Source organism: Sinocyclocheilus rhinocerous, unplaced genomic scaffold (assembly GCF_001515625.1).
Source record: "Sinocyclocheilus rhinocerous isolate Xijiao unplaced genomic scaffold, SAMN03320098_v1.1 scaffold412, whole genome shotgun sequence".
Taxonomy (NCBI): domain Eukaryota; kingdom Metazoa; phylum Chordata; class Actinopteri; order Cypriniformes; family Cyprinidae; genus Sinocyclocheilus; species Sinocyclocheilus rhinocerous.
The window spans coordinates 445,569-471,599 of NW_015642498.1; the positions used below are offsets into that span (position 1 = coordinate 445,569).

The 26,031-nt window shown below is 39.5% G+C and overlaps 2 protein-coding genes, 1 long non-coding RNA gene and 1 pseudogene across 4 annotated transcripts in view; 2 read left to right on the forward strand and 2 right to left on the reverse strand.

The window, feature by feature from the left end:
• Positions 1-1,562, reverse strand: part of LOC107755893 (guanylyl cyclase-activating protein 1-like) — a 3,749-nt gene extending 2,187 nt beyond the window's left edge. Inside the window, 1 exon segment of the mRNA XM_016572853.1 lies at positions 1,285-1,562. Coding sequence (XP_016428339.1) covers positions 1,285-1,482 — 198 coding nt within the window. The 5' untranslated portion in view covers positions 1,483-1,562.
• LOC107755899 (uncharacterized) overlaps positions 1-3,396 on the forward strand; it is a 7,130-nt gene extending 3,734 nt beyond the window's left edge. For both annotated transcript variants that reach the window (XR_001641745.1, XR_001641746.1), the window contains one exon: positions 2,761-3,396. This is a non-coding gene — a long non-coding RNA (uncharacterized LOC107755899). The remainder of the gene's footprint in view (positions 1-2,760) is intronic.
• LOC107755894 (guanylyl cyclase-activating protein 1-like) lies at positions 1,578-4,830 on the reverse strand (annotated as a pseudogene).
• Positions 4,831-6,797: 1,967 nt separating this feature from the next.
• Positions 6,798-24,690, forward strand: LOC107755883 (golgin subfamily B member 1-like). The gene is made up of 19 exons (XM_016572843.1): positions 6,798-7,831; positions 9,017-9,104; positions 10,092-10,262; positions 10,366-10,488; positions 10,658-10,813; positions 10,960-11,075; positions 11,975-13,812; positions 13,963-14,045; positions 14,767-14,836; positions 15,201-20,277; positions 20,394-20,817; positions 20,930-21,163; positions 21,283-22,110; positions 22,487-22,671; positions 22,931-23,084; positions 23,336-23,421; positions 23,748-23,819; positions 24,102-24,192; positions 24,357-24,690. The coding sequence occupies exons 2-19, from the start codon at positions 9,024-9,026 to the stop codon at positions 24,492-24,494; spliced, it is 9,927 nt and encodes a 3,308-aa protein (XP_016428329.1). The 5' UTR covers positions 6,798-7,831; positions 9,017-9,023; the 3' UTR covers positions 24,495-24,690.
• The last annotated feature ends 1,341 nt before the right edge of the window (positions 24,691-26,031 follow it).

Here is a 26,031-nt window from a genome sequence, read left to right on the forward strand (position 1 = left end):
CACACGCACACACACACACACACACATATGCAAAAAAAAAAAAAAAGCCAACATAAAATTTAAAGCTTATTTTTACACCATTATTTACCAATTGGGTTATAATTTTCTGTTTAATTTGTTGTATTTATTTATTTATTTTGATCTATTTTCCTATTATTGATTTCCTTGAAAAGTGAAGAGATTTAGCTTGATGAAGCGTGTTGACTTTAACACAGAGGTAATGACATACTCATTAAATCGGAGAATTAAGCTGAACATATCTGAAATACATGCTGGGAATCTTGTATCAAGATAAGAGTAGCATCATGAAACCGTTTTTGTGCCGAAAATCCCACTGGGACCCAATTATGAAAGCATGTTTTGGCTTGGAGAAATAAAACGGTTGTTACTGCACGTGAATGGGATTGGTTTCTATAATACAATCTCAAACCTGTTCAACAATCTGTAAATCTTAATCTCATAGATAAGCTCATTATTCATTGTATTAACACGAGTCACTGTTTATAAAAGCTGACATGCCAAATATAGCGCTTTAAATATAGAGCCAGACAACACGGTAAGTATGATCTGAGCTTTGCTCACCATTCAAAATTTTGCTTACTATTCAAAAGTTTGGGGTCTGTAAGATTTTTTTAAAGTATCTTAATATTCACCAAGATTGCATTTATTTGATCAAGATATAATAATCAGTAATATTGTGAAATACAAGTTAAATAATGTGAATTACAATTTTAAATTGTTTTCTATATTTAGTATATTTTACAGTTTTACAAATTGTGATCCCCCCCCAGCAGCATTTATTTTAAATAGAAATCTTTTATAACATTGTGAAAATCTTTCCTGTCTTTTTGATCAGTTAATGCATCTTTGCTGGCAAAAAGTATTAATTTCTTTGGGAAAAAAAATAAAAATCATACTGACCCCAAACTTTTAAACAGTATATAGCTATCAACCAAAGCTGATGATAAGCTCATAATGGTCACATATTGGTGAATTTTTCGACCAATATATTGGTGCATGACTGCTATTGAAAGAAATTAGAATAATTTCTTAGAAATAATAAAGAGATTCAGCATAAATCAGTCTGACATCAAATTAGCAAACATAGTTTCAAGTCTGATGTAACAGAATGCAATGAGTCTGCATATTATAACCAGTGTTTTAATAAAAACCGAAACTTCAAATACTCCAGCTATGCTGAAACTGTCTTTGAAAGCAGAATGATTTAGAGGGATCCTTAGCCACTGTTATTATTCCCTTAGAATGAACTTGTCTTTCACTCACCTTGTTCATGTCAAAAGTGCGGAACATCTGCTCGATGTAGGCATTGGCCTCTGGATCCAGACCTCTGAGCCCGAAGAACTGTTTGAACTCGTGCAGCGTGAGCTGACCAGATGGACACTCAGTCATGAACTTCTTATACCACAGATGCATTTCAACAGCCTGCAGGTCGTCCACGGTGCAGCCCGTTGAATTCCCCATCACTGAACTGAGAACTGATTTGTTTTGGCGAGCAAGACTGGAGCTAATCTGTCAGGAAGCCCAACTGGTCTGCTGTGCAGGCGAGCGTTTATGAAGCCTCTTTCTGCTTAGCAAGAAGGCTGTTTTTGGGAAACAGTTGTGGGACGTCCCACACCAATTTCGTTTCTTGGCCCCTTTAGCTCTGTTTGAAGTGACTGTGCTTTAAAGTGCTTTCAGAATTAGACAGTTGAGTGTTGCTCTTGTTTTCTGATCAAGAGACTCTAAGGGAGAACCGTGCGTGGCATATCTGAATGTGGACTGTCTCTTAGACGCTGTGTCTCCGGTTATGAATCATGGCCACAATGTGCGAAAGATCTGAACTCTTCATCATCACCTCCATAAATTCTTCATCACTACGTGCCCCTGCTACAAACTCCTCCAGCGACAGCTACCCTGTTGAATGGAGAACGGTTAGCGATTATGGACAGGCAAATCATTATCATACTCTTTTAAAGATTGAATATGGTTCTTAAGATTAGAATCTTATTCCAATTGTTTTTGCACTCACCATCTCCATTGATGTCGATCCTATCAAACACTCGGTTTGTGAACTCCTCAGCACTCAATTCCTGCGACTCACTTCCATTTATGGCACGGATGGCCTAATGTAAAAGAAACCATTTTTATTATGAATTTACCTTTTCTTTTCATAGCCATCTAGTGCAGTTATTCCTACCTTTATGATATTGAGGAGCTCGTGTCTGTCTATGCAGCCGTTGCCATCAACATCATAAAGTCTGAAATACCAGCGCAGTTTGTGCTCCATCTTGCCTCTCATTACAAGACTGAGAGCGGCCACATACTCCATGAAGTCTATATAACCGTCCTGCAAAAGAGACAAACGCATTTCAGAAACAATTCATTTTAAACACTTGAGACCATTGTGATTGATGTAGTACACTTCATATGTACTGTTTTATGTCTGATCTATTATGGCTTAGAACTTTTATCTAAAGATTATGTGATGAGGAAATGATTAAAATACATCTGGAACCAAGTTTGATGAAAGAGAAGTGACCTTTGAGATCCGTCTGCCAAGCAGCATCCACATCTGGAACTATCTGTTTTATATTCAATAAGTTGCAAAATGTTTTATATTAAGTATGTGTTCCCACATTAGTCCGTAATGAATCCTAAAGCAGCTGGATGTCATTGTTCTCTTATTTAGGTGATGGAGGTGTTGAGGATCATGATCGGGGTGATGAGGGTGCCCTCTGGAGGATTACTGCCAATTCCAAGGTCTGCGTCTGAGACACAGACACCAGCCGCTTGTCGCAGACATAATCCTCAGGTCAACACGCTTTCCTCCAAATGTTACCTCTCTTTTGTGACACAGATTCCAGCTGTCTAGGGCAGTGTCAGGGAGAAGGTCATGGGCAATGCTGAGGTGTGTTAATGTAGAGATATATGGATATTCTAGATTGCATAGTTGTATTGATGAGTAATTGATCAGACATGCTTTTACTGGTATTAGTAGTGGGTAAAAGTCTGGAAAGCTTAACATTAGTAAAGATTTATCTTTATTTCCAAGATAAAAAAAAAAAAAAAACACTTTGATATTTCTATAATGCAGGCCTCAATAATATGGGGGCAAATTTGTGTCACTTATAAATGATTAAATGTGTAATCATGGATAAAAATAAATTCAAAATGTAAAAAAAACGAATGGAAAATTAAAATGATCATTATGAAAATATTACACTTTAACAATTTATGATACACAGTAAAGATGTCAATGTCAGATGTAACAAAACAACCACTGTTATACAATTTGCTGTAATCAAAATATAAAGCACATATAAAAAGTGTTGTGAAAACTGACATCCAAAAATAGTAACAGTAGTAAACTTCATCAAATAGCTTTATGCAACAACAGCATAAAATACTAATTGATTAAAAGCTATATTTTATATATATATATATATATATATATATATATATATATACCATTCAAAATTTTGCTTACTATTCAAAAGTTTGGGGTCTGTAAGATTTTTTTAAAGTATCTTAATATTCACCAAGATTGCATTTATTTGATCAAGATATAATAATCAGTAATATTGTGAAATACAAGTTAAATAATGTGAATTACAATTTTAAATTGTTTTCTATATTTAGTATATTTTACAGTTTTACAAATTGTGATCCCCCCCCAGCAGCATTTATTTTAAATAGAAATCTTTTATAACATTGTGAAAATCTTTCCTGTCTTTTTGATCAGTTAATGCATCTTTGCTGGCAAAAAGTATTAATTTCTTTGGGAAAAAAAATAAAAATCATACTGACCCCAAACTTTTAAACAGTATATAGCTATCAACCAAAGCTGATGATAAGCTCATAATGGTCACATATTGGTGAATTTTTCGACCAATATATTGGTGCATGACTGCTATTGAAAGAAATTAGAATAATTTCTTAGAAATAATAAAGAGATTCAGCATAAATCAGTCTGACATCAAATTAGCAAACATAGTTTCAAGTCTGATGTAACAGAATGCAATGAGTCTGCATATTATAACCAGTGTTTTAATAAAAACCGAAACTTCAAATACTCCAGCTATGCTGAAACTGTCTTTGAAAGCAGAATGATTTAGAGGGATCCTTAGCCACTGTTATTATTCCCTTAGAATGAACTTGTCTTTCACTCACCTTGTTCATGTCAAAAGTGCGGAACATCTGCTCGATGTAGGCATTGGCCTCTGGATCCAGACCTCTGAGCCCGAGGAACTGTTTGAACTCGTGCAGCGTGAGCTGACCAGATGGAGACTCAGTCATGAACTTCTTATACCACAGATGCATTTCAACAGCCTGCAGGTCGTCCACGGTGCAGCCCGTTGAATTCCCCATCACTGAACTGAGAACTGATTTGTTTTGGCGAGCAAGACTGGAGCTAATCTGTCAGGAAGCCCAACTGGTCTGCTGTGCAGGCGAGCGTTTCGCTTCTCACAGACACACGACACTGGGACCTAAGAGAGAGGTGGGCACCCTCGAGAGGCTTTTGTACTGGCCTGGGATCAGACACGCCTCACCAACTTTATCTTATTGATATTAACTGCGACTAATCCAGCTCACTGTGTATGTGAGGCTTACGGATGGCCATGGCTGGGATGGCCATTGGTAATTGCATGTGAGCTTGGGGGACATGCTGACAAACGTTCCCATGTGACGGCCTGCGAACAGATGCAACTGCATCAGCATTTCTCATATGCAAGTTGTTTCTAAATTTATTTTCAAACTGTTAGCTGATAAATATTCATATGAATACATGTTAGTAGCCATGTCACAATTTTGAGTCCTCTTATGCCAAAGTAACAAGCTTCAGCAGATATATTTTTTTCATACATTTTCGTAAAGATTTATCTTTATTTCCAAGATAAAAAAAAAAAAAAACACTTTGATATTTCTATAATGCAGGCCTCAATAATATGGGGGCAAATTTGTGTCACTTATAAATGATTAAATGTGTAATCATGGATAAAAATAAATTCAAAATGTAAAAAAAACGAATGGAAAATTAAAATGATCATTATGAAAATATTACACTTTAACAATTTATGATACACAGTAAAGATGTCAATGTCAGATGTAACAAAACAACCACTGTTATACAATTTGCTGTAATCAAAATATAAAGCACATATAAAAAGTGTTGTGAAAACTGACATCCAAAAATAGTAACAGTAGTAAACTTCATCAAATAGCTTTATGCAACAACAGCATAAAATACTAATTGATTAAAAGCTATATTTTATATATACTGTGTATGTGAGGCTTACGGATGGCCATGGCTGGGATGGCCATTGGTAATTGCATGTGAGCTTGGGGGACATGCTGACAAACGTTCCCATGTGACGGCCTGCGAACAGATGCAACTGCATCAGCATTTCTCATATGCAAGTTGTTTCTAAATTTATTTTCAAACTGTTAGCTGATAAATATTCATATGAATACATGTTAGTAGCCATGTCACAATTTTGAGTCCTCTTATGCCAAAGTAACAAGCTTCAGCAGATATATTTTTTTCATACATTTTCATACAAGCCTTTACAATAATTACGTATTGATATTCACAATCTTGCTGATTCCAAATAATGCAGTTAAGAACATTCTTCACATGAAAAAAACTTTTTTCAGTTTGTTACCATTTGATTGTCAAATTACACACATCACATCCATATTACACGATTTATATAAGATAGTAATAGTTGATATCATTCAAAAGCTAACATATAGTCGTTATAACATGAACGAAATGCGTCCTTTGAGATGATATAGTTTGAGTTCTCAAGAAATTAAGCCTATTAAAACATTCAGAGATCCAAAATGCTGTCTATTTCTCTTTTCTCATAGGCTTAAACGAAGTGAATCTTGCTAGATCTGTTCCATCTTCTCTGGAAAGTTTCTAAAAATGCATTTTGTTGATCATGACAGAACTTCATTCTCAGAACACAGTGTTTTAAGATACAGATTAGGAGGTATTAAGATTAGTATAGACATCAAACGTAAAGAAATTACTTGTGATTCCAGAGAGTTCCATTACAGAGACATTTCAACACTTTAACAGTCAGTATGATGTTTTGGATAAGTAATAATATAGACAATATTCAAAGCTTGCTTCAGACTATGGGGTACTGGCACACAGTCACAATCTGCCCATAGGAAAACTTCAATGGACCCTTTTCACAGTCTGTGATGACGTGTTTTCATAGTTACTACCATTGTAAATCAGCACTATATAAATAAAAATAGCTGTGAGTGTTGTTAATCCAACAATAAATAAAAAATCATGTAAACCCTATTGTGAATTCGTTCTTTTGCTACTGGAGCAAATGGGAATGCAGAAATCATATTTGCTGTAGTCTCTCATTCACCACTATAGAAGTTTACTAAACTCAGAGTTGTTATCATTAACTAAAACTATATATATATATATATATAAACATTATTATTACTTGAAATTAATAAACATGACCTGAAATGAAGCAGAAAATATAAAAGTAAAATAAAACTAATGGTTTATCAGCGATGCTACAATAGCACTGCTCACTTCTGAGAAACCCAGAAATGTGAAATAGATCATATGTTGGAGCTGAGTTGGTTCACGTTACCACACACAAATTATGACGATTAGTGTTTCCCCTGCAACTAATGATACAAATTCCCTCTTGTTTCAGGATTTATTTTACTATCATTATTTATGGCTATTCTTTTACCCAACATGCTGTACATTTGCTCCAACCACAGACATGAAATAAAATAAATCAGGCAAAATATACATCTGTGCTAATGGTAGTGATTTGGCTCTTCTCCTTGACTGCTAAACTACATTCAGTGGATATGGAATGCTAGGGTAAAAATTGCTAGGGTAAATACAACACTTTAGGATTAACTGCAAGGCAAAACCAGCTACTATGAACTTAACCAACTTTTCTTCATTGTTTCCTTCCGGTAAAATACTGGTTTAGACCTGTAAAACAGGTGTTGTGTTCAGTCTTCAGTCTATCAGGTGTGGTTATAACAGTGGTGGACTCTTCCTTAACCTCTAGACCTAAGTGCTTTCATGAGCCCTTTGAAATGAACAAAAACTCAAGATGGCAACATACAACTTGAGTAGTACAGAAACACTACAAAATTCTGCATGTACTAATGCATTGATATTGTTCTCCTTGGAGTCTATAAACCCGTTTAAGGATCCAGGAACATCTATGAGTTCATAAGAACTTTATGTCCTTCATCAGTCTGACTCCGTTTCGCTGCTGAAGAGCGTCTCTATGGATGTCCCACTGCGTCTTCTGGTCCACCAATGTAGGCTCCTATGGATAGAATCAAATGCCGCTACCGTGTATCTGGCAAACACTGATGTCCACTTGATCACTTCGGCAAAACAGTTCACCGAGCGAGATACAAAGCTTACAAACACTGTGATGTAGTGTGCCAGAAGAACAATACTGCGTCCTAACTGTTTTCCATAATTAATAATCATGTTAAGCTTTAAATCATGTCGTCCCATTCTGTTTTGAACCATGATGTAACTCCAAACCTAAAATAATTGTTGTAACTGGTTACTATTATCTCTTGCAAACGACCATGCCTACTTTATTTTGCTTCTACGTTTTATTTTTGTGGACGGTCCCTTGGTGTAAAGTCATGCGGCTCACAGAGTCACTAGTAGTTTTCACACGCTCCCTTGCGCGGTCCAATCACAGCGCTGCGTTTCTGTTTCCGGGATGTTTGGTGATGTGGCTCTAAAATCCTGGAGACGAAATTGATCAAATAAACCACGCAGCTCTTCCCTGCGCCGATTACTCAGGTCAGTTTCATGCTTTAATAACATTAACAAGATGCCTCTAAATGTATCCAGCCGCTGACATGCACAAACACAAGTACGTTTATAAATATCGATAGAGTTGTTTACGAGTCATCAGCACAAGCCCAGTTACAGCTTGCGCTCATTACTGTCGCTCATTGGGCTTTAATAATGCCAGTTTATAACAAATATAAATAAATAAAAGTCATACCTTTATGTGTCTCGACCATTTGTTCTTATACCAATCGACTTTAAAACGCAAGGAAGAAGAGTCGCTCAATAATCTTTGCTGTTGTGTAGACAAAATGAAAGCGACGCAGCCGCAGTCGTCAGTTTCTATGTTTCGGCGTTGTTCGGTTCTGTTCGTTTTTCTCCGCTTTATGGCTCTGTCAAAGGTGGTTATTTATTATCAGGAAATATAGAGAGAGATTGTTACTGTTATACAGGCGTTCACGACCTCTGTAGTTATTGTCAGTACAGGGGACACACATTGCGTAACAGACTTGAGCTCATCAAGTGTTCTAGTTATGCATTATGTATTTTGAGTTATGCATGTGATGTAACGTTACTTACAGTCTTTGTCCCCTCATAATCTGTGAGAATTACAACAAGTATATAGACTAACCAGACTGTAAGATCTTTTCCTTTATGCAATATATGCATTTGATTTATTAATGTGGTGTAATGCAATAGAGGCGTGATGCAGAACAGAACTGTTATATTTATATAAACTGAATGCCAAACTGTAAATTAATAGTGAGTGCCATTTAATTTAGAGAGGCCATATGGTATTTCAAAGGTGCTTTCATGTGAAATGTGAATTTGATTTGAATAATTCCCATGGTTGTATTCCATTGTATTACTAGTTGTTGGTTGCCTGATATGGGATCTGGAGAGCCAAATGGGCTTTTTAGCTTGAGTGGTCAAGTTTCACCAAAGGTCTGCCCTCATGAAACACTAAAATTTAAATTTTCATTAAATCTGTTGTAATGTATTGGTTACATTTTAAACTATTGATGTTGTTGTGCATAGGTGTGAATTTGGCCAGATGGGAAGTCTATATCTGTTGTTATTGCAGTCTTTATCTGACTTTATATGATTCTGGTTTATCTTTACTTGTGTCAGTAGAGCTTGATAAAAAACACTCAAACTGTGCACTAACATTTTATTGCATATCTTTACATGCAGGTCAGCCATGTTTAGCCGGCTGACCCAAGGGGTGTCTTCTGTCCTCCAGGAGCTCTCGGGTGAGGAACGCTCCGATGGAGACTTCCAGGTGAGTAGACAAAATCTGAACTATCCTTGGAGTGATATTTTGGTTAAATGCCAAGAAACTTTGTGGAACACACACATGGACATTGCAATTACCCGAATAATTATAGTAACTTATTACAAGAGCTGAAAGATCTGATAATAGCCCACATTTAAGTACTTATTTACAGATTTATGAGTTAGTTTACAAGCCGTTTACCATCTTAAAATGGGTCACTAAAGGCCCGTTCACTCCAAAGACAATAACTATAACAATAAATATTTAGTCAATCTAAATTTAAAAGAATAGCAGAGTCTATAAAACAACTAGGCCTATAACAAAAACAGCACAGACGACGATATCATTGGAATCACTTTCAGAATTATTTTTTTCCAGCTGATGAAAGATAAAAAACAATCAAAATCCATCCTACTATAAAGAGCTTGAGCATTTAAAATGGCAGACGACAAAAATGCAGCGAATGCTTACAATAAACAGGCTGTTATTATGCATTATGCTAATATAGTTATCTTTACAGTAATCATTCTTAGTGTGAATGGGCCTTGAGAATAAGACAAGCATAGACAAACAAGAACAGTGCTAATTTAACACCAGTTGATATTAAAGTTGTAATGAAATGGAAATAGCTTCCATATTGTGACATATCTGAGTGTAAGGGGTTAACAAAAAATAAAAAATGTAGGGTGCTAACTTGGTTCTATTCATCGGTTGTTGATTGGATTTTGAGATGTGGGCGTTGCACTCAAAAATAATGAGAGCTTGCAATCGATTTGCAATTCGCCAAAACATAATATAGTTATGAATTGCCATGAGATTGTGTTGAATGAAACGCATACATGGATGAATTGTTCACAATAAGATCTAAACACGCATTTGAAAAATAGGGTGAATTTAATATTCAAGTCGATATAATATTAACATGCGGTTGGGGGGGAGTGATTAACCATCTACAGAGCCCTCTATAATTTTGGAATGTTGTCTTTGGAGCAGGATGGTCCGGTGCCTCAGTCCCAGCCTGATGCTGAAGCATCCCTGGAGGGCTCGGGGACCTCAGAAGAGGTCCTGGAGAGGCTGGCCCAGACCGAACAGCTGGTGGTTCAGCTGAAGGAGCTGATTCGAGAGAAGGACAGCCAGCTCGCCAGCACTGAAAAACAGCTCAAGGTGTGGACTTGCATAATGAGAAAAGAACAAACAAGTAGACCATGAATGTCAGCAGGTCTGAAGCTTGATTTTTGCATTTGTGACTGTGTTTGTTCTCATACAGGAAGAGAAAGAACAGGCAGAAGTCAAGTTTACAAAGCTTAAACTGCAGGCCAAAGCCAAGATGGCTGCCCTGAACAAACAGCTCCATGAGCTGAAAGGACAAGAAGCATTGAACAGCAGTCAGGTAAAGAGACAAGCTGACATATTTGTGTTATTTTAAGCAAGAAGTGGTCTTGGATGGCTTAATATAATTAGTGGTGTATTCTATTGTTCATCTATATATGGGCGATTGCCAAATTCATTCAACTTTTCAGTACGGCAGTATGATAATGAACTGTTTTTTTTTTTTTTAGAATTCAGAGAGCTCCTTCCAAATGGCTCCAGGAGTGGAGGAGGAACTCCAGCAGCTGAAAGAAAAGCTCAGCCAGGCAGAGTCCGCTAACAAGACCCTCCAACATCTGCTCTGGGAGGCCGAACAGCGTGTGAGAGAGGAAGGTCATGCAGAGCAGGTATGTTCACAGGTCAAATTATTCAAGCACATGAATAAGTGCTTATGTCGTTCAAATCTTTAAATGTGTCATATGATGGTCAGTTCTTTTGCAGGTACTGTTTTATTTCTGTAATAAACTAATCTCAGACCTCTCACGTCATCCAGGTGCGAATTCTGCAGGCTGTGGTGAAGGACAAAGATGTGCGATTTCAAGAACAAATCCTCAAACATGAGCAGGAACTCCTTAATCTCACGCAGGTCTCAAATGACCCTGATTTACAGCAGGTGTGTTTGAATTTTTATGTTCCACAAAGAGAGCCCACTTTGATATTTTGGTAACACTTTAGATTAGGGAACATATATTCACTATTAACTAAGAGTTTTCCCTCAATAAACTCCTACTTGACTTACTTATTGTCAGTAAGTAAGGTAGTTGTTGTTGTAGTTATGTTTAGGTATTGGGTAGGGTCTAGAATATGGTTGTGCAGAATAAGGCATTACTATGTGCTTTATGAGTACTAAAAATACTAGTAATATGCATTGTAATAAACAACTAGTTAATAGTGAATAGATAGTGTTTCCTAATCTAAAATGACTAAATATAATTGAGCTCTGTCCCACATTTTGCATTAAAGTCTTGTACAGCATGATTTCCCCCAATTGAAAAAATAAAACATTTCTTAGATTTGTGACCTCCCACAAAGTAACATCATTTGACACTCTGTATAGGCTGATGGTAAGACAAGTGAAAATTCTCATCCATTCTCTCTGTTCTTTCACCGATTATAGGGTTGACTGCATTTGTCAAGCTCATGTATTCAATCCTGTTACCAAGTTACTGTAAAAAAATAAAAATAACTGGATGATTATAAACAATAAAAGTTTATCGGTAACTATAAAAGCAACATTAGGGCCCAAACTATCCCCTACTGAGTTTTAGCTTAATTTAGGTTAAATTCAAAACCTTGTTACCCAGTATGTTTATAATTTATGAAGGTATTTAATTTTATGATTAATTTATTGCTTAGTATTACAAATTTGTTTAGTTTTATTCTTTTTTTGTTACTATGTAGGCTTTATTTTCTTCTAAAATAAGCATTTTTTATCAGGCTCCTATGTGTGTAGGTTCAGTAATTTTACTTTAATGGCAATGAATAGGTTCTTTTCATTGCCATTAAAGTGAAATAACTGACAATTATGAGTTACTGAAAAAGACCACAGAGATGGATGAAACGAGAGCAAAACTTGAATCTGCTGAAAGAGAGAAAGAAGAAACGCTGGAGAAATTGAAAGATAAAGAAAATGCCTTTGAGGCTGAGCTGGCCAAAATGAAAGTATGTCTAGAAGCCAGATTGGAGACATCAGAGAGTGAGAGAGAGCAGACCATCAGTACACTCAGCATCAATGTCACACAGCTTAATGCTGAATTGCTGAAAAAGACCACAGAGTTGGATGAGATGAGAGCAAAGCTTGAATCTGGGGAAAGAGAGAAGGAAGAAATGCTGGAGAGAATGAAAGAGAGAGAGACTAGCTTTGAGGCAGAGCTGACCAACATGAAAGTATCTCTAGAAACTAGATTGGAAACATTAGAAAATGAAAGAGACCAGAACATCAGTGCGCTCAATGCTGAGTTACTGAAAAAAACAGCAGAGGTGGATGAGATGAGAGCAAAGCTTGAATCTGAGGAAAGAGAGAATGAAGAAATTCTGGAGAGAATGAAAGAGAGAGAGACTAACTTTGAGGCAGAGCTGACCAACATGAAAGTATCTCTAGAAGCCAGATTAGAAACTTCAGAAAATGAAAGAGACCAGAACATCAGTTCTCTCAATGCCGAGTTACTGAAAAAGACAGCAGAGTTGGATGAGATGAGAGCAAATCTTGAATCTGAGGAAAGAGAGAATGAAGAAATTCTGGAGAGAATGAAAGAGAGAGAGACTAGCTTTGAGGCAGAGCTTACCAACATGAAAGTATCTCTAGAAGCCAGATTAGAAACTTCAGAAAATGAAAGAGACCAGAACATCAGTTCTCTCAATGCCGAGTTACTGAAAAAGACAGCAGAGGTGGATGAAAAAAGAGAAAAACTTGAATCTGGGCAAAGAGAGAAGGAAGAAATGCTGGAGAAAATGAAAGAGAGAGAGAGTACCTTTGAGGCAGAGCTTACCAACTTGAAAGTATCTCTAGAAACTAGATTAGAAACTTCAGAAAATGAAAGAGACCAGAACATCAGTTCTCTCAATGCTGAGTTACTGAAAAAGACAGCAGAGTTGGTTGAAATGAGAGCAAAACTTGAATCTGAAGAAAGAGAGAAGAACGAAATGCTGGCGAAATTTAAAGAGAGAGAGGCTAGCTTCGAGGCAGAGCTGACCAGCATGAAAGTATCTCTAGAAGCCAGATTGGAAACCACAGAAAGTGAAAAAGAGCAGACCATCAGTGCTCTCAATGCTGAGTTACTGAAAAAGACCACAGAGTTGGATGAATTGAGAGAAGAACTTTCAGCTGAGGAGAGAGAAAGTCTGGAGACGTTACAAGAGAGACAAATAAGGTTTGAGACAGAGCTGGCCAACTTGCAAGCCTGTCTGGAAGTCGCTGAGAACCAGAAAGAGGAAATGACAAAGAAGCTAGAGGTGGAGGTGGCAAGCCGCATGGAAGAGCTTCATCATCTTCAGGAGAAGCTCAATGAAGTGGAGAGAGCAAGGGAAGAAGAATCTAAGAGTGAAAGAGATCGCTTAGAACAGATGCAAAACGAGTTTGAGTCCTTAAGAGAGACACTGGATGCCAATAAAGAAGAACAGAAAGCAGGACTGCAAGCCAAGGATGCACTGGAGAAACTTTGGAGAGGGATTCAGAATTTGACAACTGCTGGGGAGGCAGAGGTGGAAATATCCATTCCTACTGACCCTGCACAGTTCTTAGAGGTGTTACCTGCTCTAGAAGCTCGGCTGAGCAACCTTACAGACGAACAGCAAGAGAGTCAAGCATGCATGTCCCAGATCACACTTACTCTTCAATCTCTGCAAGGTAAACAGCCCAGGAGAACAAAGTTCAAAGCAGTTTTGTGGTTTCAGTAAACTGTCCTTGGAAGCGTTTTATCAAACAATGCCACAATGTAGGGCAAATTGTTTGTACTGTGATCAAAAAGTAATTGTCTTAACACACCTGATGCTCTAGGTCAACTGGATAAGAGCACAGCTGAGAGAGAGGAAGCAGTTGCTAGGATACAGGAACTGGAGCAAAAACTTCTCACTGTTCAGGTAGGTGGATTGCAAAAATATGTCGGAGATTTAAACATTGCTTTGCAAAATACAACAGATGACACTGATAAATATTTATTCTTGTTATTTGTTTTTCAGTACAGTAGAACTTTTGAGTGTTTTTTTGAATGCAATTAATAAGAGCTAAGGAAATACTTCGCTCATACTTAGGTGTTAGGTATTCAAAAAAAGGTACTTGGGGGTTCTTGGTATTAAATCTGTCCTGCATTATATATGCTATGGACATGAATGATACTTAAAGTTGTATGGATTGTTGTACAGAGCTCTGCTGTTACTTTTCATGATCAGATAATATTTGCACCTAATGACAAAGACAAAAAAAGTTATGAATGCAATGGAGTTGGTGCACAGAACAAGATGTACTTGTTGAGGGCAGTGCGTCTGCTATGGCAAACTCATTTAGTATATAGCATAAGCTGTGTCTGGTGCGACAGACGCAAGGTGACATAAATGCCTAGACGGTTTGTCTCACAACTTATCGGGTCAGAGATATAATCCTCTTCACTTTCATAATTTTTTTTGTTCTATTACTGGCCCCCACATATAAGGGCACAGTTATTAAGTATTAATAAAGGTATGGTTTGTAATAGCATTGAAATACCTGCAGTTATGGTGGCAATTCAATTGACCAGTGCACTCTCAATAAGCATGCATTAGTGTAAGCATAGTGTTTGTTGTAACTGGGGCCTGTCTTTCCTAGGTTACTGGTGAGTCATTACGTGATCATGTGACTGACCTGTCTGTGAGAGATTTGGACAGGACACACCAGGGTGAGTCTAATGTTTGCCCTTGTGTAGCTGAATGTACTTTGAACTGCAGTGTTTCTTTCAGTGACAGCAGTCCCATGTTCTTCCATAATAGCCTTGCTTTCTAGTGGAGAACATGCCCTTTACCGCTGTGGTTTGTAAACTTGTTTGTAATGTTAAGATATTAGTTAGGACAACCAGAAAGACCTGTTCCCCCAGTCAAAACACAAAACAAAAACAGGAAGTTTTTTTCGGATTTATTCTTGAAACAATGTTTGTTTTTTTTGTTTTTACATGATGCATCTTTCATGTTTAATTTTTAGTTATTTGATGATTTTCACATGGTTGTCTCATGATTTTTTTTTCTTCTCACAAATGCTACCCTCAGATAACAGTGGAGATGGACATAGTTCAGAAAACAAATTTCAGTCAGATCAGATACTGTTTCTGGAGCAGCAGCTTGCAGACAGAGAAAGGGAACTCTTTGCTCTCAAAGAAAAACTGTCACTCTCTACAGGCAAAACTATTCCAGAGGAGGAAAGTGCCGACAGCCCAAGCAGAGAGGACATCGCTGGGTTGCACGACAACTCTACAGCTCTATCTGAGGTTCTTGAGGGCACACAAGAGGAAGAGACAACACTTGTGGCAGTTGACACATCTGTTCTGTCTGTCTCTGCTGGCAATGAGAGTAGCCCTGAGCTTATAGCACCCCAGCCTGAGTCTCCTGGAGAATCAAAGGGTACCTCCTCGGATGAGATGGTGACAAGCAGTGACTCAGAGGTGGCTCATAGTAGCTGGACTCTTCTGGAGGCAGTCAACCAAGATGGGACTCAAGAGTGGGTGCCCCAAATTCAGGACTTTGCCTCATTACGCTTATCCACACAATCTTGGGAAGAGACCTGCGAAGAGCATGTTGCATCAACTAGCTGCATAGCTGAATCACCATCTTTAGTTATCCATGAAACTGTACAGGTACGTCTTGGCCAACAGGAGGGAGGTCTGCTAAATACAGATTCAAGCACTGGTCAGGCTTTTGCACAGGTCTTAGCAGAAGAGATTCAGAAAAGATATAGTGAACTTCTGGGAGAGCTTCAGCAGTTGAAAGACACAGCTTTACAATCACAGGAGAGAGTCTTCCAGCTGGAGGAAGCATTGAAGTCACTTACAGATTCCAAAAATGAGGTTCAGTCCAAGGCAAATATATACGAGAAAGAGCTGATTGAAGTTAAGGCAATGTTTGAGCAAGAAAAAATAGATAGGCAAAATGTTGCTGAGCAGTTTGAAAACTTGCAGGAAGAGGTTTTCTCTAAAGATGATAAGATGAAAGCCTTACAGGCAAGCCTTGATGAAGTCCATCAAAGACTTGTTGAACAAGAAGGACAAGCTAGAATGCTTGCTGCTCAACTAGAGGACAGAGAGCTCACTTCCTCCGAACTAGAGCAGAAGTTTGTGGACATGGAGGGCAGGTTAGTGCAGGTCTCTCAGGAGGCTGATATGGCAAAAGCTGCTCTCATTGACAGGACTGCTGAGCTGGAAGGTCTACAAAAGTGTCTTTCACAGAAAGACCAGGAGATGATGGAACTCAATGAAAGCATGACTGCCAAACTACTCCAGGCTGGAGAGGAAAAGTTTGCAGTATCCAGTGAAGTCAAAAAGCTAAAAGAGCAAATACATGAACTTGAGAGTGTCAGGGATGACCAGCAGAAAATCATAGAGGATAAAACAGCAGAATGTGAGGAGCTTGTTGCTTTACGAAAGGAGAATGATGACTTGAATACTCAAATGGCTGCCGTGAAGAAAGATGGAGAACAGGTCAAGAGAAAGCTGCAGGCAGCTCTGATACAGCGGAAAGAATTGATTAAAAAAATTGCAGACTTTGAAAAGGAGGCTGAGAGCAGGGAAGAAAAGGAAAGGGATGGTAATGAGGAAATAACTCTTCAGTTCAAAAATGAAATTAAGGACAAAGAGAAAGAAATACAGAGACTTGATGTTTTGTTGCAAGAGACCAGAGATGACTTAAATATAAAAGAAGAGACCTTAATAAGTCTGAAACAAAAAATCAGTAACCAAGATCATGCATTGACTGAGTCACGTGCAGAAATAGAACATTTGACTGAGCGGTATGTACAACTAAATGAACAACAAATGTCACAGATGGCTGAGGACAAAAATAGGCTTCTTTCACAAATAGCGTCCATGGAATCTGACATTGAAATATTGCATAAAAAGCTTCAGGAAGCTACTGATGCTCATGAGGACGCTGTTGTGAAAGCTCAAGAGAAAGATCGCCATCATCTTGAGCAGATGAAACAACAGAAAGAGGAGTACAGTGAGCTTTTTGAACGCCTCCAAACTGAAGAGAGAGAAAAAACTGCGTTGTTGAATCGTATTGTGGAGCTTGAGGGTCTGCTAGAATCAAAGAATGATACAAATAAAGTGGTGAGTGTGAATGTGGAGAGGAATGTTGGGTCTGCTACACAAAATCTAGAGAAACCAGAGACAAATGATTGGGTTCAAGAGGACTGGGTGGATTTTACTTCAGCTGAGACTGAGACACAACAACATAAACCTGGTGAGCAATCTCAACAGCCCATGGTAAAAGATCATGAGGACATTATAAATGCTCTCCAGGAGGAATTAAGAGTTGAGCAGGCTGCTCGTGCAGAATTTGAGGTGCGCCTACAAGAGAGCCAATCCTCTCAATCACTCACTGATAGCAAATTCAAAGAGCTTTGCAAAGAACTTGAAGCCTTGAGAGAAAACGAGAGGCAGATCGATGCTCTCACTGAGGAAATGGAGGCTCTTGGGGAGAAATGTCAGAGAGCCGAAGCTAATGCAGAGAAGCTGAAAGCGGAGGTGGATGAGGCTTGGGAAGCAGCTAAAAGAAGCATCTCAGATGCTGAGTCCCCAATCAAAGCACTTCAGTCAGAAGTGGAAGAATTTAAACAATTTCTTAAAAACAAGACTGATGAGATTGTTGATTTAAGCCAACAGCTTAGTGAACAAAGTTCCCTTTTACTTAAGATGCAGGAAACTGTACTGGAGAAAGATCAGAGGATTGCTTCCCTACAAGAATGGCTTAAAGCTGAGCAAGATAAGGTTCAAAAACTGGAAGCAGAAATGCCACAACGTGAGGAAGACGAGAAGGATAATAGTGCCAAACTCCAACAGCTTCAACGCAAACTGCAGGCTGCTCTTGTGTCACGTAAGGCGGCGCTCAAAGAGAAACAGGTGCTAAAGGAGGAACAGACCGCTGCTGAGAAGATCAAATTTGAGCTACAACAGAAACTGGAGTTAATAGACGTGGAGCTGAACAAGTCAAGAGAAGAGAGGGAGAAGTTAATTGAAGAGGTGGATCGAACTTTGTTGGAAAACCAGAGTCTGCATGCCTCATGTGAGAGCCTTAAACTTGCCATGGAGGGTGTTTTGAATGAGAAGGATGCATGTAAACGTCAGGCTGAGAGTGCCAAAGAGGAATCCAAACAAGTGTGCAGACAGCTGGAAGAAAAGGTGCAAAGCATGAAAGAAGAGTATGAATCCCTCCTCAAGTCATATGAAAATGTAAGTGATGAGGCTGAACGAGTGAGACGAGTGCTTGAAGCTGCTCGACAAGAGAGGCAGGAGTTAGCAGCCAAGGCACGAGCTCATGAGGCAGCCAGACAAGAGGCTGAGAGGCTAGCTGAGGAAGCTATGAAGGAGGTGGATGTTGTGAAAGAAAAAATGAGAAAGTTTGCCAAGGTTAAGCATCAGAAGATTATGGATCTGGAGGAGGAGAATGAAAGGCTCAGGGAGCAGGAAGAGAAGAAATTGACCAAACATACAGATACTGAGCTGAAACAAGAGCTTGAGAGAGTCAAACAAGAGCTTGAGACCTTGAAAACAAATTATAATATTGTTATGGATGAAAAGAACTCTTTGGAGCATGAAGCTGATGAGTTGAGACAGCGTTTGGCTGAGGACAGTGACAAAAAGGGCAGTGAGAACCTGGACACATGCTCCGTGGAAACCATTAATGAGGTTAAAATTGTCACACAGCAGAGAAGTCCTGATTTAATCGAAATTCAAGAGTACCAGAGTGATAGTATTCCCCCAGAGGCCAATCCCACTAAGCCATTGGAATCCATCGGTACTGCTCTTGAACAAGAGGTGCAAGCAAATGTTGAGATGACTGCTCAAACAGAGGTGAGGCTCAAGGAACTGGAAACCTCTCTCAAAACAGCAGAGAATAAGATAAGGGAACTTGAAGCTACTCTTGAATATCACATGGAATCCAGAAACAAGCAAGAGTCAACGCTGAATGCAGAGCTTGCTTCCCTCAATCAGCAACTTCAGGAGTCTTCAGAAAGAGAGCGGCTCCAGAAGGAAGAGCTCTCTACGAAAGAGACCCAACTGCAAGAACTTTGCACTAGCCTGGAGACTGAAAGGGATGACCTGGAGGAGCGGTTAATGAACCAGCTGGCTCAGCTCAATGGCAGCATTGCAAGCTACCAGCAAGAGGCATCTGACAGTCGTGATCGCCTCACAGACATGCAGAGGGAATTGGAGAAACTGGAGAGAGAGCGGGCTGAGCTGGAGGCTGAGGTGGCAAGTGAGAGGGACCGGGCAGCCAGGATGGAAGAGGACATGAGGCAGGCACAACGAGAGAGAGCAGAGGCAGAGGCTGAGGCAGGCAAACAAAGAGAGCTGGAGCAGAAGTTGATGTCAGCACAGAGGTTTAAAGAAGGTAGTCAAAACAGGACACGTCAACTTGAGGAACTGCTGAGGGAGAAGCAAATGGAAGTTCGTCAGCTACAGAAAGACTGGATTGAGTACCAGGAAAGAATAAGTGAACTGAGTAAAGATGTTAAGTCATTGACTTTGGAGAGAGATGAGGTGAGTGCAGAACTTGAGGAAGCACGCTTGGAGATTGCAAAGATTATGCAAGACCGAACAAGTATTGCATCTGAACTTTCAACATGTAAAGGGAAACTGGACATGGTGCTGGAAGAAGCAAAGCAGGCCCAAGCAGACAAAATAGCTGCTGAACAAATGGTACAGTGCAAAGAGGCCGAGTTGAAGGCAGATGCGGAGCGTACCCTGGATGAAGTCAGGTATCGCCTTGGAGCCGAGCTTAAACAGATGGAATTAAGACTGGAGAAGTCTTACCGGGAGCGGGAGAGGGAGGAAGAGGCAACTCTTAAGGCAAGGCGTATTGCTGAGGCCGCAGACAGGCATGCCCAGGAAATGCAGGCACGTCTGGATGAAGCACTTGCTCGGTTAGCAGCCTTTTCGCGCTCCATGTCATCCCTGCAGGATGACCGTGATCGAGTGCTGGATGAAGCCAAGCAATGGGAGAGTCGTTTTCATAGCGAGTTACGAGAAAAGGAGGCTGATGTTCGGGAGGCTGAGACCCGTGCTAAAGAACTTGCTGAGCAACTCCAGAGGGAGACCACCCAAAAAGAGGAGCTGCAGAGTTTATTGGAAAGGTTTGTTTTCTCTTTTGTATTTTTTATTTTTTTGTAAAAAAAAGTTTTATTAATTTCTGGAAATTTTACTTCAACTTAAAGTAAATTTTAAATAATGAATTTCTGTATGTTTGCAGAATGCAAAAGGCGGAAGAGAACCTACAGCTAGAGCTGTCTGAGGCAGAAAAGAAACATAATGAAAGCTTTGCAGCTCTTGAGAAAGAAAGAGGGGATCTGCAGCAGAACCTCGCTCTGGTAGAGACCAATCTGACCCAAACTAGTTCCCAGCTGACTACCCTGGAGACAGAGGCAGAGGGACTACGGCACCGGACCAAAGCTTTAGAAGAAGCAGTAGACAAGCTTCAGAGTGATGCTAATGAGGCACGTGCAGTGATCAAAGAAAGGGAGACAGAAGAAAGGAGACTATGCTTGAGGCTGGAGCAACTGGAAACAGACCTGGCATCTTCAAAGAACCTTACTGACAATCTTCAGGCAGCATTGGATGAGAAGGAGAAGAGGGAAATGGAGCTCCTTGGTGAGAAGGAGCAAGCTGTGACACAGGTACTTAATATTCTGAAAATAAAGTTTCTGAAACAAACACATGCATATTCATTAATCTCATTGTAGGGAATTTAATACCATAAAATGATATATACTCTTTCTCTTCTTTTAGGCTGTAGAGGAGGCTAGGAAGGATGCAGATGGAAGGGCCGAGATGGCAGAGAAAGAGCTGGAGAAGAAGAGAGAGGAGTTGCGTAGTTTAGAAGAAAGGCTTCGTAAGGCTGAGGAGGACACCTTCCAGAGCAGAGCTCAACTTGAGTCCTTTACCAAGGCTATGGGCTCCCTGCAGGATGACAGAGACAGAGTGCTCAGCCAATACAAGCAGCTAGAGGAAAGACATCTCCAGGTAATGTTGCTCTAAATAGATTATATTCTTAAAATATAAACTAATTTGCATTAATTAATTTGTATAAAGTAGCCTATCTTTTTAAATTCTGATTCGTCCTTGGTCTCATGTTCTCTCAGGTTATGATGGACAAGGACAGTCTGATCCAAGAGGCTGCAGGTGAAAACAACAGTTTAAAGGAGGAGATTCGAGCCTTGTTGTCACAGCGGGATGACCTCAATGCTGAGAATGCCAAACTGGCTGCCCAACTTCATGGCTACAGAAATGACCTGAACCAGGTTCTTGCTATGAAGGACTCCCAGCACAAGCAGATTCTTATTACCCAAGTAGAGCGCATCAGTTTCCTGGAGAGAGAGAAAGAAGATCTTGAGAGCCAAATTCGGGCTCTTGTAAAAGATGTTGCACAAGGAAAGGTACCTCCATTGGAGCAGGAGATCTTGAGCCAAGCCAGTGAAGGGATTGTTAGAGCCGATAAGCAAGATGCACCAGGGGCCGAGGTAGAGAAGCTGAGGGAACAGCTCCAAGCTGCTAGAAAGCGCATCGTCACCTTGGAGGAGACCTTGGAATTGGAGAAGGAGACCCAGGCAGTCCACAGCAAAGAGTTGAAGGAGCTGCGCTGGGAAGGTGGTGTTCTGCGCACTGAAGCTGAAACGGCAGAGGAAAGGGTTGCAGAGTTGGCACGGGACCTGTTGATGATGGAGCAGCAGCTTCTGGAGGAGAGGGAAGCAGCCTCTCAGCTTCGAGCTCAGAATCAGTCTTTTGGTCAAGCCATGACCTCTCTGCAGGATGCAAGAGATCAGGCTGTCAATGAGGCCAAGGAGCAGCGTCTCCGTTTAGATGAGATAAACCGAACGGGTCACCCAGCTTCTCCTCCAAGTGGCTCCAAAGGAGAAGTGTGGAGCCTAAAAAATGCCCTGTCAGCACTGCAAAATGACAGAGAAAGAATGGTATGTTATTAATTACTTGATCATTTATTGGAAACCTAAGTGGTCACATTTTATTTTAAGGTCCAATTCTCGCTATTAACAAACCATTAACTATGACTTTTGCCTCAATAAACTCCTCATTTGCTGCTTATTAATAAATAGTAAGGTAGTTGTTAAGTTTAGGTATTGGGTAGGATTAGGGATATAGAATATGGTCATACAGATTATGTGCTTTATAAGTACTAATAAGCAGCCAATATGTTAATAATAGGTATGCTAATAAGCAACTAGTTAATAGTGAGAATTAGTCCCTATACTAAAATGTTACCACCTATGTCTTAGTTTTTGCATCCTGCCTTCTTCTAATAACATTTGCAACCTGTTAATTGCACCTCAGTTGGAACAGCTGCACTTGCAGCGGTCTGAATTGGATCGACTTGGATCAGGTGAACTATCCAGGCTTACTCAGGCCCTGGAGGATGAGAGAAGAAGGGCAGGGGAGCAAGAGGAAAAGATCATGGCAGAGATGAGGCATAGAGATGCACAGATGGACAGATATAAGCAAGAACTGGAAATGCTCAGGTGAGACTTAACTTGTGACTTTATTGCCCTCTGCCATTTTGGTGATAGTCTTTTAGAGCCATGCTTCTGACTGTCGGAAGTCTGGTCCCTTTCGTAGTTTATTCTGTCCAGTTATATTGGTGTGGTAAAACGACTGTTCAGACAGCTTCAAAGAAGTTAGCCGAAAGTGTTAGTAGACTTAGGGACCATAGTTTCTAACTTCACCGAAAGTGAAAAACACGGTTTCTTACTATTTCTTACAAATGTTTTCCATGTATAGACTTGAGAGGATGGACTGGCAGGGCCAGGCCGAGCTCTTGAAGCAGCAGACCCTGACCACCCTCTCAGAAAGGGACCAACAGGTTCGCCAGCTTACTGCCATGCTGGAGGAAGCAGAGTCATCAAAATTACGGCTTGAGCACACACAAAGACAGGTAAAAAGCTCTAGTCTCATTTTCAAATATGAGACACTGAAAGCAACCTAGGAATGTTGTTTTCCGTTAATCGATCTGCCTTGTTTTGTGCTATTCTAATTTTATTCTTTTCACTGTACTCCTGTTCATTAATACGCCTTGTATGTCTGTTGAACACCACTGTATGTTTAAGTATAAATCTGAGAAGTCCTTGATCTTTTTCATTGTCTTTAGTGTATGAGGCATTCAATACTATTTTCTTTGTCTCTTAGGGAAGCCTTGCAGTAGACGCTGCCCCTGGTGGCCCTCTAGAGCACAACGAGGGCTTTAAAGCTGAGTGCATTGAACTCCAAAGAAGGTAATGCTGCCAAGTTTAGTCTTATCATTAATTATACTGATCCACAGTTGCATGCTGTCAATCTCTTTAGCACCTGTGCCACAAACTGCATTGATAGCAGTTGTAGATAATACTCCAGCTAATAGCTACTAATACTGTATTTGAAAGGAATTAAGCATGTGATATGTACAACACGTGTTTGAACACTGTAATAAAATTGATTTTCTTCTCTGTTTGGTCTATTTTCCTATCAGTCTTATCAATTTCCTTTTTTAATCAATGGCTATTGTATTGTATAATACCTATGCTGTACAGTAACTCTTCAACTGTGTGTGTGTTTCTTTCAGGCTGGATGAGGAGTCAGAACAGAGACTCCGAGTAGAGGAGCAGCTCATCGCTGCACAGGATCACCTCAAACGGTTTGACACTTATCTCAGATTAAGATTAACTCACTGCCCCTGGCTCTGGGCGTTATTGCTGCAGACTAGTTTAGTGTGAAATATAGAATACAAGACACATAAATTGTCATGTCATTGTTTTACATACAAAATATCAAACCAAATCATCTGGAGCTTTACTCTGAACTACGTAACATTTGGGCCCACTGCATACGGACCAACTGCAGTTTTTATTCACATATTTCATGCCTCACTTTTCACATTTAAAAACTAAATATTACAATTTCGCTTCTTCATTTACAGCTATACACAGGGGGAGTGGCAGACAGCATCTGAAGCCATGATGTCAGAGACGGCTGTACTTATTGAGCCTCCAGAGGGCGCCGTTACACGGGTAAACACAACCCCTCAATGCCGTTGTTTTAACACGCATAAACATGCTAATACAAATCAAATTTCTGATTTAATGTATTATTTTATTATTAAAGCCTGAGTTTTTTTTTAAATCTAATTATATATAGGATATATTTTTTAGATGTATCTTCTTTTTTACCTTAGACTCGTAGTGGTGGACCTGGGCTACTGCGGATGCTGCGAGTTGCCTTCTGCTCTCGTCAGCGAACCCCTCTGCTGGTGTCACTCTACCTGCTGACTGTTCACGTGCTGTTGCTGCTATGCATGGGAGGATATCTGTGAGAAAGAGATTCATCACGCTTTACTGAGAGAGAGGCAGTTACATGCTCATTCACTTATTATACGAAACAAATGGACACATTATTTAACACAGGGTTAATTTACATTCTTCTCTGAATAAGTTTCCTTGCTTAATTACCAAAGTTACATCTGATCTGTTTGTGTTCTTTTTTTCTTTTTTTTTATCAGAGCGTTCTGACAAAAAATAATTTCCACCCAGTTTTAATGGGGCTTGTCCAGACTAGTAACACTAGAGCACTACCCGCACTTCCTCAAGAACGTTATTTTACCCTTTAAGAAAGCCCAAATTAATGAAGGAATTTTTAAGCGTCTGGAAATGTAGATGAAGTTGACAATGTCAGCATCTGTCAGTCAAGGGTCTTTCACATTGTCTGTCAAATGCATAAAGGTAGACACCTTATTTTGACCACATTCCAGATTCCTGTAATTAGTTTTCTTTCCTGATATCTCTATTTCTGCAAAGTCATAGCATTCAGATGTAATGTAACGGCAAAGCTGATACAGATACTGGATGCGTCTGCATGGCAAGACGTCAAAAGTCTTCTAGAAGTGTCCTAGTGTGCTGACTGTTTCCTTTCATGGCCGACTAGTTTGCCAGCTTGGTGCAATACTGTCATTTATATTTGTTAATTTTAATTGGTGGTTTTTCGGTTTATTTGTTTGTTTTGTTGGTGTTCATTTTCTATAACACACTACACATCATGTTCTTTACATCTGGACTACTATTGCTTTTATTCACCCTTAAAGACGTAAATGAAATACCTTGAATTTCTTTAGATTTTGATTCTGTTTCAGGTATAAAACGCTTCATCAAATCATTCATGTTCTGCTTATTTCCAGTTTTCTGAGCCAGAACTGGACATCCTATTCTCACTTAACTACTGTCACTCTGATCTGTCTGGGCTATATAGGGATGGTTTAGATTGTGGTTGAAATATTGTCTCTATTTACAGTGAGATTTTAAGAACAGCCAAGTGAGTGTTTTATCTGTAAAGTCTGTATAAATGATCCTTCCTCTCCCTCCTGCTACCCTGTTGTAGGGGCTATTTTTTGGAAATAAAGTCTGTTTATGGGAAGAGGCACATCTGGTGTGTGACTGCATGATACGATGAGTTTTTGGACATGGTGGTGCCATTGCAGCAAGATTTAATAAATAGACGATCATAAACAGATTTTCTTTATCAATTAACTTCTATTAACTAAATTAAATCACTTTTGGTGTGACCATCTTTTGCGTTTAAAGCAGCTTTTGCCCTCAGTGCACTTGCGCATAGTTTTTCAGGTAGCTTTGCAGGTAGGTTTCTTAAAGCATCTTGGAGCCGTTGCCACAGTTCTTCTAGATTTAGTCTGTCTCAGTTTGTTCGGTTTCTTCATGTCATTCCAGACAGACTGATGATGATGATCAGATCTCTGTGTGGAGCACTGTCTGCTGTCAGACTTCTTGTGCAAACAAAAATCTCACTGGATTATTACAATTAATGGCAAAATGAATGTTTGGAAATGTAAACTGATATTTCCT